The sequence below is a fragment of the Mustela lutreola genome, chromosome 1 (genome assembly GCF_030435805.1).
Source record: "Mustela lutreola isolate mMusLut2 chromosome 1, mMusLut2.pri, whole genome shotgun sequence".
NCBI lineage: Eukaryota > Metazoa > Chordata > Mammalia > Carnivora > Mustelidae > Mustela > Mustela lutreola.
The window spans coordinates 127,710,253-127,725,940 of NC_081290.1; the positions used below are offsets into that span (position 1 = coordinate 127,710,253).

Sequence of the window (15,688 nt, forward strand, 5' to 3'; positions counted from 1 at the left end):
TGAGAGAGAAAGATAGAGAGAGCACAGGCAAGGGGAGAGGCAGAGGGAGAGGGAGAAGCAGACTCCCTGAGCTGCTGAACTGGTAGCCTGACATGAGGCTAGATCCCAGGACCTGGAGATCATGACCTGAATTGAAGGCATACACTTATTTAACCATCTGAGCCACCCAGGTGCCCTTTCTGCCCAGTTTTTAACTGGACTGTGTTTTTTATATTGAGTGGTATGAGTTATAATGTGAATATTAGTATACTTAATGATGTCCCAAAGTCCCTTAAACTACCCAGTTTTAAAATTATTTTTCTCTTTGCTGTTTGGTTTGGCTTATTTTCACTATTCTGACTTCCAGATTGCGGATCCATTTTTCTGTATCAACTAATCTGCCTTTTCTTACCTCTGGCGTATTTAACATTTTATTATTGCATTCTTCAGCTCTGGCTGGTGCTTTCTTATATTTTCTATCTCTTTGCTGAAATTCTCACTGTTTTCATCCATTCTTCTACTGAGTTTGGTGAGCATTTTTATAACCTTTACTATGAACTCTTTATCAGGTAGATTGTTTACTCCATTTAATTTAGTTCTTTTACCAAGATTTTGTCTTGTTCATTCATTTAGAACATATTCTTCCATCTCTTCATTTGCCTGACTCTCCGTGTGTGCTACTAAGTATTAAGTAGTCCAGCTCTTTTTCCTGGTCTAGAAGGAGTGGCCTCATGTAAATGTTGTCTTGTGGGGCCCAGAAGTGCACATATTCCTGGCCACAGTAGCCAGGTGTTCCAGGAGCATCCCCTCTGTAGGCTGTGTGCACCCTCCGTTGTGGTGAATACATGACTGTTGTGGGCATGTGATAGGTGGGAGTGGCCTCTGGCCCAGCTGGCTGGGATACCTGGCTGTGACTGCTGTAGGAGCATGGTGGATGGGGTTATTGTCTTGTCAACTGCAAGGCCTGACCAAGGCATAGGGTTGTTTGATGCCCTTTATGGAGCATGCCCTCTGACATTAGCAGTCTAGAGGAAGGATTCTAAAATGGCACTCACCAGTGCCAGGATCAGCATGGAAGAACAAGGTGGTAAAACTGGCTACCTCCACTGTCTAAGTTCTTGGGGGAAAAGAGGCTCAGCTGCCTCCTGTTCTTGCACTGGTTTCCATGTCAAGTGAGTCAGCACCTGAGCCTTTTAAAAGTGGGTTTTTCAATTACTATGGTTCTGTAGTTTTCCTGGACATATTCCTTATCCGTTTTCAGAGTTAGGTATTTTGAGGACTCATGTCTCCTGTTCAGAATCTAAGGGTTAAGTTGCATGACCTGGAGCTCACATCTTTTACTCCTCAGGGTAAAGCTGTGTAACTTTGAGATCCCTCCTAAACATGGAGTGCTGTGCCTGAGATGTGTTTTTTTTTTTTTTTTTTTCCCCCTTAATGAGACTGTATCTCTGCCTCTTCTACACATTCTGTTGATGTCCCTTAGTACTGAGGCTCTGTTCATCCACATTCTTGATCCCCTTCAGAGGGAATTTTTCCATATATGGTTGTAGATTGGTTAGGTCTATGGAAGGGATGAGATCAGGTTCTCCCTGTGCCATCTTGAATTCTCTACAGAATTGTGTTATTTTAAAATTTAGCTTTCAGGCATTAAAATAATTACCCAACGAAGGAAAGTTGAACATATTTAAGAACATCTATATTTTAATTCTTTGTGTTTGAGCTTCCTAATAGAAAAACATGTGTTTGGATTCTGAAACTTACATTTTGCTACAAAAGTCATAGAGTGATACTTATGGAGTTTAAAAGTTGACCAGAAAATTTAGTCTCCAGAAATAAATATGAGTTATTTTTATTGCTTACAGGCCAAATGCAACTTCTAAAATGAACATTGTACCCATGTAACATTTGTATCCTGAGATAGACTTCAAAATGAGAATGAGTAAAAAAACTTAACATTTTCAATATATATGTCAAACTTAGAGAAAATATGTAAGCTTGATAAATTCATAAGACTGTTACACATTGACATAAAAAATATAAAAAAGAGAAATTAAATTTTGTTGTCTTTTTAATTTAGTGGTTTTGCTATGGAAAACATACTTTCTAGTTTCAAAATACATTTGTTCCAGTATACTTTGCTTTCAAAACACAAACTTTTGCAAAGTAATTTCTATGAAATTGTTATTGAAACCCAAGTTTGGCTGCTTGCCACTTGAAAGACAATACTGAAGAGACAAGTGTTGGTTAGAAAGGAAAGAGTGCTTTGTTTAGGAGGCTGGCAACCTGGGAAGATGGTAGATTGGTGTCCAAGGACCATCTCTGAGGTTCCAGGTGAAGAAGTGGGGTTTTTAAAGGGGGAAATTCAGGGTAGGAGATTACATACATATTGATGAAAAGGGAAGAGAAACTTATGACTATTCATGAGGAAAGATGGACCACACATATTGAGCAAACATATATGTAACATAAATCTCATTTCACTTTGGGGTAGGGACTTAACACAAGAAAGAGGAAAAATTCAGCCCCTCACATCAGGAGGTTATATTAGGACAGGGAGAAGGGGCTGTGGGCATACTCAGAGCTGGTATAAACTGGAATGGGGTCTTAGTCTTGTTATCTCTGTGAAAGAATGCAGGGCCTTGCTTGTTCATAGGCTGGCACCATGTCAGTTGACCTTGAGTTCAGTCTTCTACAGAAACAGCTAGTGGATTTGTTAGTAGGGTCTGAAAACACACAATAGCTGATTAGGGAGAAAGGATTCTCTGAAAAACAAGCTTTCAACATTCTGCTAGTTTCAGCCTCATGAACCCTGTGGTGCACAGTTTCAAAAGGATATGTCATTTATTTTTAGACAGAATAACAATAGTTATTAATGAAAGCACAATGAAATTTGAATTATAGGGAATTTTTGATGCTGATTTTTAAAATAATGCTGTTTGCTAAGGAAAGGGATAATTTTAAAAAGTGTAATAAGAAACAGCAATGATAATGTAATCTAGCTTTTAGCATGTTTTAAAATTTTGCCTGCATACATAAATCTGTCATCATACACGCATAATTATCTGTGTTATTTCCCCCTTAAATTTAGTTGAGGACCTACTGTTGTTAATATCATCCTGTCCCCAATGCCTAGTGTGTACCTTGTGCTATTCATAAGAAAGATGCTGTGAATAAAAGACAAAATAGTGTCTTTGCCTTATGATTTGAACAATTAAAAACATAAAGCCTGTTGTTTAAGTATGAATGAGATAGTTGTTTCCTATAGTAATCATGGGTTTTTAAAAATAAGGAATGACTTAAATTGGGTAAATTATATAGAAATTATTCCCTTTTGAACATATTTTTATTAACTGCAAAAGATACTATTATCCACGTGAAACATGTAAGTTTTCTGGTCAAGAAATATTGCATATGGTGATTTCCTTTTAAATGTGTGACTCAAACTGAAAACCACACACACACTCACACACACATACACACACACAATCTAAAGGTTGTAATTTGAAGCATTAGGAAGTTCTTATCTGCGTCATTTTTTATTCTTGACAGTTTCATTACCATACTAGCTCATTTTTGCTACCAGTAATTTTCAGGAATGACAAGTTTATATGATGAAAGTAAATGAGACACATATTTATATGAGGAAAAATTGAGAAATAATAAATTGGAGATTAATATAACCAAGATCACTTTTAAGAATATGTTACGTAGGACTACTCTCTTATTAATAAGGAGTGTATTAAATCCCTCTTGATGTGATATCATAATTGCTTTATATAATATTACATTGTAAATATTTTTATACTTTTAAGTACATATTTGATATGATAACTATGTGTGGAGAGTATTGTTATGTTAGTGTAAAAAAAGTTATGTTTGTGTAAAATCTCCAATGAATGCTAAGAGGTGAGCCCAGCCAACTAGTTAATGAATCATGGCCTATTTAAGGAAGCTGAGGACTTCTTATTTCTTATTTAGTTATGTCACATAATTAAACGATATTTCCATAATAGAGGTTCTCTCCTTCAATACACACACACACACACACACAACTCTTTTCAAATAAGAGAACCTTCAAATACATTTCTAGAAGAGGTTTTAATAAATTAAATGAGTGAAGATTTAGTACAACCAAACTGAAGCTCTTTGGAGTACTTTTCTGTTATTACTTTAACATTGAAGAAATTATTCTTCTTTTACTGACATATATACTATATTTAAATAATCTCTCTGACTAAATATAACATCCTATGTCTAATTTTTGATTAAACTGTGTGGATGAAATTCTAAAATTATTGAAATGGCTAGCAGAACCCAAGAATATGTTTTTGTAAATAAAACAGATTAGAAAATTTCAAGTATTTATGTGTGATTTAGGTTATAATATCATATAAATTTGATTACTTATTTAGTTATTTATAGATACTAAAACTATACCTAGAGCTGTGTACAAAATATGATTTAAATGCATTTCTGTAGTAAATATGCATGGCTTTCTTTGTGAGAAAGTAAAGTAAATGATAAGCATTGAGTCTATTGGCAGAAGCTAAAATATCCCTTTGTTTTGATAAGTGGGTTCTAAAGCACAGTTAGTAAATAAAACTTTTGGAGTAGAGAATTCTAAAGGGAGAAAGCAAGATGGGATATCCACAGAGTCCCAGATTTTGATGACTGCTCTGAGAGTCTGGGGATAATACAAAGATATGATATGTAGAGACTGTTCTCAACCTCTGTTCCAAACAAGGCAGCAATTTCACTCTTCACAAAAGTTCACTTATAATGCTAAGACTTACTCCTCAAATAGGACTGGAAAATTAGAGCTTCAAATGTGGTCTTCTTTCTGGTACACTTAAGGAAGTGTGTAGGAGTATGAATGTGAGTCTGTGTGTGCATGTGTGTGGTGGTGGAGTTTAAATCACAGAATGCTTGCTGAAAATGGCCTTTTAAAATTTTAAATTGGGGAATTTAAATGGAAGGTATGAGTAAGTTTTATATATATAAAATATATTTTCTATTATATAATCATAATTTACAATATTCACATAATATTTGTATTTATGTTCATATATTTATTATATATATATATTCATAATTGTATATATGTGATTTCCCAAAGTCATATTTAAATAATTTCAATTTTAGTTGCTGCCTTTGTTCTCATTCCACTGACCAGTCCCTATTTTTTGCCAGATATTTTCCTAGACCCACTGCATAAATTGATATGGACTAGACCCTGAAATTGTGATTGCTCAATCAAAAATAGCCAATCAAGCCATACTCTTTTAAAGTCAGTTGAGTTCTCACAATTGGTAAATCGTAACTACACATTAGGAAAGGGTAGGGAGAATCCTCTTAAGGTTTGCCTCTGTTAGCTAAAACAAAGTTCCATCAAAGAGGTATGGAACTATGTTTCCACTTGGGCTATTTTACATCCCAAACCTTCTCTAAATATGTTAATATATTGGTGTTTCACATCTTTTTTTTTTTTTTTCTTAGTATGAAACACTAAGAAGGGTAAAATTCCCCCCTAAAAAACATATAATAAATAGGTAAAATTCCAGCTCCACAATTCCTATTCCTACTTATCAGTAGCTTCTTGTGTATTTTTATATAGTTATATTTATATAAACATATTTTTAACAATTCTTACTCAGCAGAATTTTACACGTATCTATGTGGTATAAAGTATATACGATTAAAGCCAACACTTATATACCAGCTTAAAAAATAACATTACCAGGACATGTTCATGATTGAGGAAAAAATGGAAGTAATCTACATGTATAATGATAGGAGATACACAAACGCATCTTAACTTGTTTTGTTTTGTTTTCACCCACTATATCTTAATTTTATGTGCTGTATTCCTCTAAACACTGCCATCTGGCTCTTGACCAGAAGATATGACTCAGTGTTTGTCCAGATAAAGGCTAGGGTCCTGCTACCTGAAGTACTGCTAGGAAATAATTTGTGTTAATTCTTATATTAAGCATGAGTTTTACCCAGCCATAATCTGGTAAAGGTGAATGGAATCTATATAACTAGTCATTTTATTACAAAAAAATGCAAAAACTAGAGTAGCTATAGTGTACTAAGAGTATATAATGACAGGTTTCCTTTTTCAGTAAAAGCAGTAAATATCAATAATGGAGATTCCCAAGGCAAACTGTGGAATTTAGGATTAAGAACAGTAGGAAATTAAGCAGTAGAGTCAAGAGTTAACCCTTCGGTGGCCTTTTGTAATATCAGTGTTTTTTTAAGATGTTGGGGTTGGCATCTATTTTTTTCTTTTAAAAAATATTTTATTTATTTATTTGGCAGAGAGAGATCACAAGTAGTCAGAGAGGCAGTCAGAGAGAGAGGGGGAAGCAGGCTCCCCACTGAGCAGAGAGCCCGATGTGGGACTCAATCCCGGGACCTTGAGACCATGACCTGAGCCAAAGGCAGAGGCTTAATACACTGAGCCACCCAGACACCCCAGCATCTATTTTTTCTGAGAGCATTTCTGATTGCTAGAGAGAGTTCAATGTGAAATAATTATTCTGTATCTTATAGGGAATGTTATAAATTTAATAGTTTAGAGATTATCAACTGAATAATCACTATGACATCTGATCTGGCTGAAATATACATAATTTCTTTGGATTCTCTGAGTGTGGTTGGCTAATTCACTTTAGTCACAAATTAAGAATGATTGCCTTTCACCAGTTTGTCTTTGGTTCATGATCACTCTGACCCTTTTTTAGTTTCTAGTTGTGAATGCAGTTTACAGACAGAGTCTGTCTCATTAAAGAGATAAATGGCCTCAGTCATTTAAAAACCACCATCTCCAGAAATAGAATCCATGGGGAAGTCAAAGATTAGAAGTACCAGAAGATTTCTCTTATCCATGTATTGTAGTAATATGGTCTGTATAATGGTTAAATATTGGATTGTATTGTGTTGGTATTTCAAATGAGAACACTGACAAGCACTGACATAGGGAGTACCTAAGATAAATGTTGATTTGCACTTTGAGTCCCTTGACATAAAATAACCTTTCAAAAATTTATTCCATGACATAAGCCTTGTCATATGGGCAACATTTTAGAACCCTAAATATTCAGGTAGTCTGATGGCCTCATCAGTTACTATTGGATCTTTTGTGAAACCGAGATAATAGTCAAATGACTAAACCAGCAGATTTTTAAAATATCCTTTTGAAGAGATGTTTTATGAATAGAACAATTCTAAATGTACTCTGTCCTCAACTTTTATTCTCAGGTAGGAGAGACGAGATGCAAAAAGGTGTGCACTTCCAAGTCTGACCTGAGGTCTAATGACTTCAGCATTGTTGGAAGCTTACCAAGAGATTTTGAATTATCCAATTATGACTGCTATGGAAAACCTATTGAAGTCAACAATGGGCTTGGGAAATCTCAGGCGAAGAACAACAAGAAGCCGCCACCTGCCAAACCTGTGATTCCAACAGCAGCAAAGCGAATTGATCTTTATGCAAGAGCGTTGTTTCCTTTCTGCTTCTTGTTCTTCAATGTTATATATTGGTCTATATATTTATGATAAATCTTTCTGATTTGTGTAAAATAAAATGCCATTTCATTGTGACTGGCCTCACTCATAAATGCCAATCTGAGAAATTTTGCATTTTCATAGCAATATATTGCATTTTGGATGCCATTTGATTGTAATAAAAATGTGGCACCTTACTTTTGAATGGCAGCATGATCTTGTTACTTCTGTGCTCTACTAATGATGTATATATGTATATCGAACACATTGCTTTAAGAATAAATGAAGGATAAGCATACTACATAAAATAAAATCCAAACAATTATCTTCAATTAGTGTAAATTGCAGATACTTCAGATGATTCTCATAATAAAATGATGTGCACGCTGGATCCTGTTATGGTCACCATTCTAATGTATGTAGAATTTCAAATTTCCTTCCTTGTAACTTTCAGAGAAAACCATCTTAATATTGTATAATTTTAGATGATATTATCACAGATTAAGCAAAATTATATTACATATTGTTTAAACTTTGTAAGTAGAAACATATCAACTATAATTATGTGGGCTCTGTGGAGAAATAAAGTTCAAAAAATTACTAATTTGCAAAATCAGCTCATTTTAAAGTGTGCCTGTGTTGTCAAAATGCCAGTTTATGAAACACAGAGAGCATTTTTGAAACAAAGGGAAATCTAGATTTATGTAAATTCATACTGAATTCTGACTTCTGAGAAAAATAAAGGATAGATACATTGATTAAATATTTCTGGCAAAAGAAAGTCTATTTAATTCACGTTAAAGCCTAAATATATTTTCATGGATTTCATTTTGTTGATACAGATTATACAAAATCATTGTGCCTTAAAGAGTCATAAATATTTTAAATTGAAATATAATAATGGATATGTGATTTCACATAATTTTTAAGAAATGAAGAGGAAAATACACTATTACTGGAAATAACTTGAGTTTGGGGGAAAAATCATGGGAGGATTTTAATTTCTTTATTAAAATGCTTACATTTTTTTAAGTAAAATTGACTTTTTTTCTGAATTCATTTCTTTTTTTATTTGAATACTTTTTGGATTTGCTATAAAACATTTAAAGATTAAGTATGTAATATCTTTGTTTAAGTTAGGTCTTACTGCTAGTTGTATTTTCTTTCTTGTCAGAAGTCTAGACTTTTTTAGATTTATTTACATTGATCTTGTTTGAACCTGAAAATAGGCACTTGATGATCTATAAGTCTCCCATTTCCTAGTGTTATCAATCCAGTGTAACTTTTTTATTTCTCCATAGCAGAAATTGGAATTATCCATAATTCATATAATACAAGCATAAGACAAAGTAAGTATATTTACATTATTTAGAGAGTTTTGTTGGAGCTGAGAGTTTATATGGTCAATTCAATGATAAAATGTGTTTAAATATTGTTTATGCAAATTGATATATGTAATTCAATGCTATTTCATTAAAGACTTTAATTTTTTAAAGATTTTCACGGATTACCAAATTTTTAAAAAGTAAGATGTAATCTAATCCACTGTAGTCCTTCAGCACCCCCTAGCTGCAAAATTTAGCCATCTGAATAGTTATAAAATGCCACAAGTAACCCCACCAATGGACTTGAATATCCTGTGAGGACCCAGGGCAGTAACACTTTAATGGAACTGTGATGGGGGAAAAAAAAAAAGCCTTGAGTAGAACTTAAACCATTTAAAATTTTTACTTATAAAAATTAGATTTGATTATAATACATTTTCTATGTTGCCTCAAATTTCATTCATATTCAGGAGTTTGATTTAGAAACAGAATTTTAAGTGGGAAATGTACCAAATGGAAGACAGGTTTCATCATGCAAGAATTTATTGAAAAAAAAATGTGAATGAATTCCTTTATGTAATATACTATTGTTGCCTCTTAAGATCAATTTTAAAGATTTTATTTATTTATTTGACAGAGAGAGATCACAAGTAGGCAGAGAAGCAGAGAGAGAGAGAGAGAGAGGAGGAAGCAGGCTCCCTGCCGAGCAGAGAGCCTGTTGCGGGACTCGATCCCAGGACCCTGAGATCACGACCTGAGCCAAAGGCAGTGGCTTAACCCACTGAGCTACCCAGGCGCCCTTAAGATCAATTTTAATACCCAACTATAAATATGTCCTGTTCCAGGACTAAGTGTGTTATGGAACATCAAATGGAACATGATCATAACAAAGAAGTACAATCTGTGTCCACTTATAGTTGTTTTGTAATTGTTACCTCAAAGATTTAGTTGCTTAACAAAACGGTAGTTCTGGTCTATGTCTCTAAATATTATGTCTTTCTGGGAGACTTAAAGTATATCTACCTGGATATCAGTATCTTAGATTCAGTGTCTCCAAAATAAAAATTATCTTCTCTTCACAAATCAGTAGGTTTCCTTATTTCTTGTTCTTGTTAAAGTGTTAAAGATGTCGCTATTGTAGTCAGCCATATTAAATCTTCCTTCCTTCTCTCGTTTTTCACCCTTTCAAGAGGCATAGAGATTTTCCCTCTCACCCTTACCACTGCCTCCTCTCCATTTCTGCTGATACAACCTTAATTTAGTTGCCTTTCCCATTCTTTTTCAGACTGCGACAGCAGTTTTTAATCTCTCTCCACTCTATCTCAGCTGATTATTACTATTATTATTATTATTATTATTTTGATTAAGTACTTTCCATACCTAATGTGGGGCTTGAACTCATGACCTTGAAATGAAGCATTGTGTCCTGCTCAGATTGAGCCAACCAGGTGCCCCAACTCAGCTTAGTTTGAACTAACTGTGAGATACTAGTTTTTTAAATTATCCAAGTAAGATATGAATACCTGATATATTAGAAAGCAAGATGTATTTAGAGTGAGCACTAAACATTGGTGTCATGGCCATCTTTCTTCAAGCTCTTCTCTCTTCTTCCCAGAGGTTATCACCTTATTCTAGGTAAATTTACAACTCTATCCAGGTTTAAGTATAAAAGATAATTTAATTCAATGGGATTTAACATAAAGGGGATTTTACCATATGCATAGTTTTGCAACTTCTTTATTTTTCATTTACTGTTTTAAGTTTTGGAGATCTTTTTGTGTGAGGACATATTGGACATTTATAAATCTATCCTCTGTCTCCTGATTATTCTAAAGCATGAATGTGCTTGAATGTAGCTGCTTCTTAAGCAGAAGTTTTGATTGGTTTACTTTTCTAAACAAAATAGTATTGCACTAAGTATCTTTGTGCACACATGAATATACTTCCATGAGACATATGTCAGAAATGGAGTGCTGAGTTTAAAGATGTGTACATTTTAAATTTGAGGGTGTTCTCCCAGATTTCTCTCCAAAAATTACTAATGTTGATTTTCATCATGATATATCCAACTCTCACAACCTAGTCATCTCTAAACCTACTTTATGTCACTGATACACTACTTTTCTTTTTAAAAGCTTTCTTGAGATTGTTTCAGACTTTTAGAAAGCTTGCAAAAATATTCCAAAGAATTCCTGTTTACCACTTATACAGATTCCCCAAATGTTAATATGTCATCATACTTACTTATTTCCCTCCTACTGTGTGTGTGTGTGTGTGTGAGTGTGTGTGTACTTGAGACTTTTTTTTCTGAAACATTTAAAATAAATTTGAAGATATGATTTCTCTTTACCTCTATACACTTTAGTGTATGTTTCCTAAACAAGGAGAGGGTACCACAGTACTAGCAGTTATCCATATCAAGAAATAAACATTAATACAAGGCTATAATCTAGAGACCTTATTCAAATTTACCATTTGCCCCACTTTTTTTTTTTTTGTTTGTCTCAAGATTCAATCCAGTATCACAAATTTCACTTAATTATCATGAAATTAAATTCTTCAAAATAAAGCTTGATCATGGCATTCTGCTCAAACGTCTTTGGTGTGTCTTGTGCTGCCCAGTGAACTAAGTAAAAAGTCCTCTCTCTGACATGAAATTTTCTCCTATTAAATGTTTAGCTTATCTCTGCAGCTATTTCCCATACCACCCCTCTTCTCACATCTTAAACTCCAACCAAACTGATTTTGACCTTTATGTGTCCTGTTTAGCAATGATTAGAGTGCTAGGTTCAGCTAGGTAACTTACCTTTTAGGGAGATGGTTTATTTCATGTTTCACTATTTCTTTTAAGTATGCCACTCTTGGATGTTATGTCTTTACTCATTTTAACTAAAATGTTTTCCTCCAATATTGTTTATTAGCCATATGGTTGCATCTCTATTGAAAAACGAAGTTAAAATATTTCCTATTACATATTCAGTGTTCAAATTAAGGTGCTCTAAAAACAACTCAATTTATCATCCCTATTTACTGAAAGTTTGTTTACATAAATAGTTGAATATAAAATTTTAAAGTACCAAGCCTAAGATGAGAAATGGTTTGAAGTATTTTTTATAACTTTTAATCGACTTTTTAAAAGATTTTATTTATTTGACAGAGAGAGAGGGAGTACAAGCAGGGGAAGCGGCAGGGTGAGGGAGAAGCAGGCTCCCTACCAAGCAGGGAGCCTGATGTGGGCCTAGGTAGGCCCCAGGTCCCTGAGACTAGAGACCAGAGCCAAAGGCAGGCAATTAACCAACTGAGCCACCCAAGCTCCCTAAAGCCTTTCTTGTTAGACTATTATTGCTGTGCTATGCTTTAGAATAGCAGATTTTTTTCCAATTTTATTTTCAAATTAAATGCATATGTTTACACAGCATATCAATAATTTAGCATTCACTACCTCCTCCCTTATTTACTAAACAGACTTTCTTGTGATTAATATTAATGGAGAATATGGATGCCATTTTCATGATTGGTTACTACTTTGTGTGTATATATACATATAGGCATAAACTTTATATTTTATATTTAATACCTTTTATATTTTCTCTATATTTTTACACCTATATTATTATACATGCTCATATATTATTATATTTTGTCCTTATCCTAGAAGAACAATGAGAAAATTGAAATTTCTATATTCTAAACAATAAATGCATTTACGTTTCCACAAATACTTTAAGATTTCTCAAATTTCACATGTCACTCCCAAACCATTCTCTCTAAACCCTCTTAGAATAAAATACTGAAAAAAAATTGTACATCAGTAAATGCTTATTGGGCACTTTATATGCTAAAGGTATTGTGTCAACCAAAAACCGTAAAGACCAGGACTCCCTTCTTAAATGAGAGTCAATAGTGTGAGAAGGAAATAGATATGCTAAATACACAGATCACTATTATACAAACCAGAAGGCATTATGCACATTACCAAAGCACAAGAAGGAACCACCTCATTTGTCTAAAAGAAAAAGGCCTGTTTTCAAGAAAAGTAAGAAATAGTTTAATATAGCTAGGTAACCTCTATTTTACCATAGATTGTAGAATTTTGAAGCTAGATATTAACTAAAAAATGATGATATGTAAAGTGTAGAAACATTGCAGTTAAAAATGTTAAAGTGCTATTTGTATTTTATTTCCTAGTTAACATTGCTGAGGAAGGCAAGTTTCCTTAGTTGATGATGTAATGCACTTTACCTAATGTTTGCCTCTTAACTAAAACTCCCATCTGATCTTAATCCTATAACTTGAAACATTTTTCAGTAAATCCCAATTTGCAGCCTGAGGCAATTGCAGTTCAATTAATATCATTCACAGTAAAGTGGTCAAAAGGAATCAGAGCCCTCCGCCCCCGTTTAGCAAGAATGCAGTCAAACTACAGCTCCTTTCCCAATTACCTCATCAAATAGGGATTTTATTAGTCAATTAGCATTGCCTCACCCTATGCCATTGATGACACATAACAGAAACCCCATTTTGTGAAATGGTAAACAAGATGAAGAGGCAAATGATTTTAATTTTTGAAAAAACTCAGCTCAGTTTATTGTAGGTTCCCATGGGATGTTCTTTCAAGTGTTTATTAGAGTTGGAAGTGTAGCAGGAGGAAAATGGCATTTAACAATAATAAACACCCCATCCACTTCTCTTTAAGGACTACAACCTACGCCATATAGCTTTAAGGGATCTTCTCCTTAGACATGAAGTTAGCACACAATGGCATCTGCCTACTTTACCAGCCAAACATATGCATTTTTAATAAATCCAAGTCAGAATCTTCAGGCTCCTCAGCTACAAAGATGATCTTTAACTTATTAACTGAAAGAATTATATGGAACTCATTAAGAGGGAATACCTAATAAATTCTGCCTTGGACTATTATAAAGCCTCATTCTAAACACAGCTGCACTTGTCTGGTTTATTCATTTGTATACTCAAAAGCCCTTTCATTCAAAAATCACTGGAGTTTCCAATCAGTCCACTGGCATCTTAGAAGCGTTCAAATTTCTAGATGAATGAATTTAAATGTCTAAATGAAATGTGACATCTGCTGAAGACTACGTGTGGGACATGCATGATATGAAAGTAATCTCAGGGTCCTAACTAAGACAAAAACCAGCATCGTATGGAAACTTACATGGAGGCAGGGATGGGTAGTAGAAAGACCGTTTGGAATGGAAGTAATAGGACCCAGATTTGCCATATACAGCCCTGCAAACCTGGTCTAAGAATTTTTTCTTAAGTACTCTATTTTTAAAGAAGGAATAAAAATAATGTAAGAATGAGTAATTATGATGTGTAAGTCTGCCTTTTATAGCCCATTATAGGCTATCTAGGATTTGGAAACACATAATCTATGCTAGGATTCTATTTACTAGTGTATATCTGGCAAGTTATTCAACATTTGTGAGCCTCAGTTTCCCTATTTCTAAAACATGGGTAACAATAACAATCTCACAATATTATTGTGATGATTTAATGTATTATTATATGTAAAGTGCTCAGCAGAGTTCCCAGCACATAGTACATGCAATAAAAATTGTGGTTATTTTTATCTGATTTTACCCCTAACTACTATGACTACAGTATTTCCAGCACTAAACCTATCTCTAAGGAAGTTGCCCTTTTTCAAAATTTCCTAATTAAAATAATGAGTGTTTGGCTAAAATATACACTGACATTTTGATAAGAGGCACATATGACTTCTGCATGTTAGGTGTTTTAACATCTATAATCATTGAGATTGATTTTGAATATAAAATAAATGTAATTTAAGGATAGAAACAACAGCAGGAACTACAACTTGTATATTAAAGTATTGGTAGGTATGAAAGGAATCTTTGGACTATTTACTTGGAATCCATAATTTAAACATTAGGTTGTGAGCAAAAGAGTACAATAATGCCAAAAATTCAGAATCCACATATTTAAGGGTCATACTCTACACTTATCCTATAAAAATAGATAAATGAGAATATTTCAGAATTTTTTAAAAAGAATACAGGAAGGATTTCTTAGATATGTTACCCATATTGTTCAAACTGGACTCAATCTCTTGTAACTTGTGCATGTATGGTAATAAAAGATAATTAAAGATTTAATAAAGGATAATTAATGCTCATAATGATTTTCCTGGAGAATGCATGATTCTGACATTCTTTCTGAAACTTAGAGGGAATACTAAATAACATTTACTAGAATTTTGTATTAATATATTTTATTGTACTTTAATTCTTTGAAAATCAGTAATTCAAATATGTACTGACCATAATGATTAGTCTCAATCAAAATATCCAATTAACTCACTTCTGTATAAATGATAATGTGTTGCATTCTGAATTCATATTAAAAATGTATGAGGTCAACCTCTAAGTAACAAAATTATATTTAAATCTTCTTAAGGCGGGATGCCTGGGTGGCTCAGTTGGTTGGACGACTGCCTTCGGCTCAGGTCATGATCCCGGAGTCCCGGGATCGAGTCCCACATCGGGCTCCCAGCTGCATGGAGAGTCTGCTTCTCCCTCTGACCTTCTCCTCGCTCATGCTCTCTCTCTCACTGTCTCTCTCTCAAATAAATAAATAAAATCTTTAAAAAAAATAAATCTTCTTAAGGCAACATATTATATTTTATAGCCATAATATTTATGCATTTATGAAAAAAATACTTGTTAAACACTTTACACCTGACAAGTATAATGCTGGAAAGATACTAAAGTAAAAAATGTGTCTGTGTGTGTGTGTGTATGTGTGTGTATAGGTGTATGTGAATACACACACACACACACACAGTATAATAACAATTTTTTGGTGTTTTATTTGCAATTAAGACATAC

General features: G+C 33.7%; 1 protein-coding gene across 3 annotated transcripts in view; it reads left to right on the top strand.

Annotated features, from left to right (window-relative positions):
- GLRB (glycine receptor beta) overlaps positions 1 to 8,987 on the top strand; it is a 107,041-nt gene extending 98,054 nt beyond the window's left edge. For 2 of the 3 annotated variants that reach the window (XM_059173906.1, XM_059173915.1), the window contains exon 10: positions 7,243 to 8,987. In XM_059173906.1, coding sequence (XP_059029889.1) covers positions 7,243 to 7,539 — 297 coding nt within the window. In that variant the 3' untranslated portion in view covers positions 7,540 to 8,987. The remainder of the gene's footprint in view (positions 1 to 7,242) is intronic. The other variant, XM_059173924.1, reaches the window with a different exon arrangement.
- The last annotated feature ends 6,701 nt before the right edge of the window (positions 8,988 to 15,688 follow it).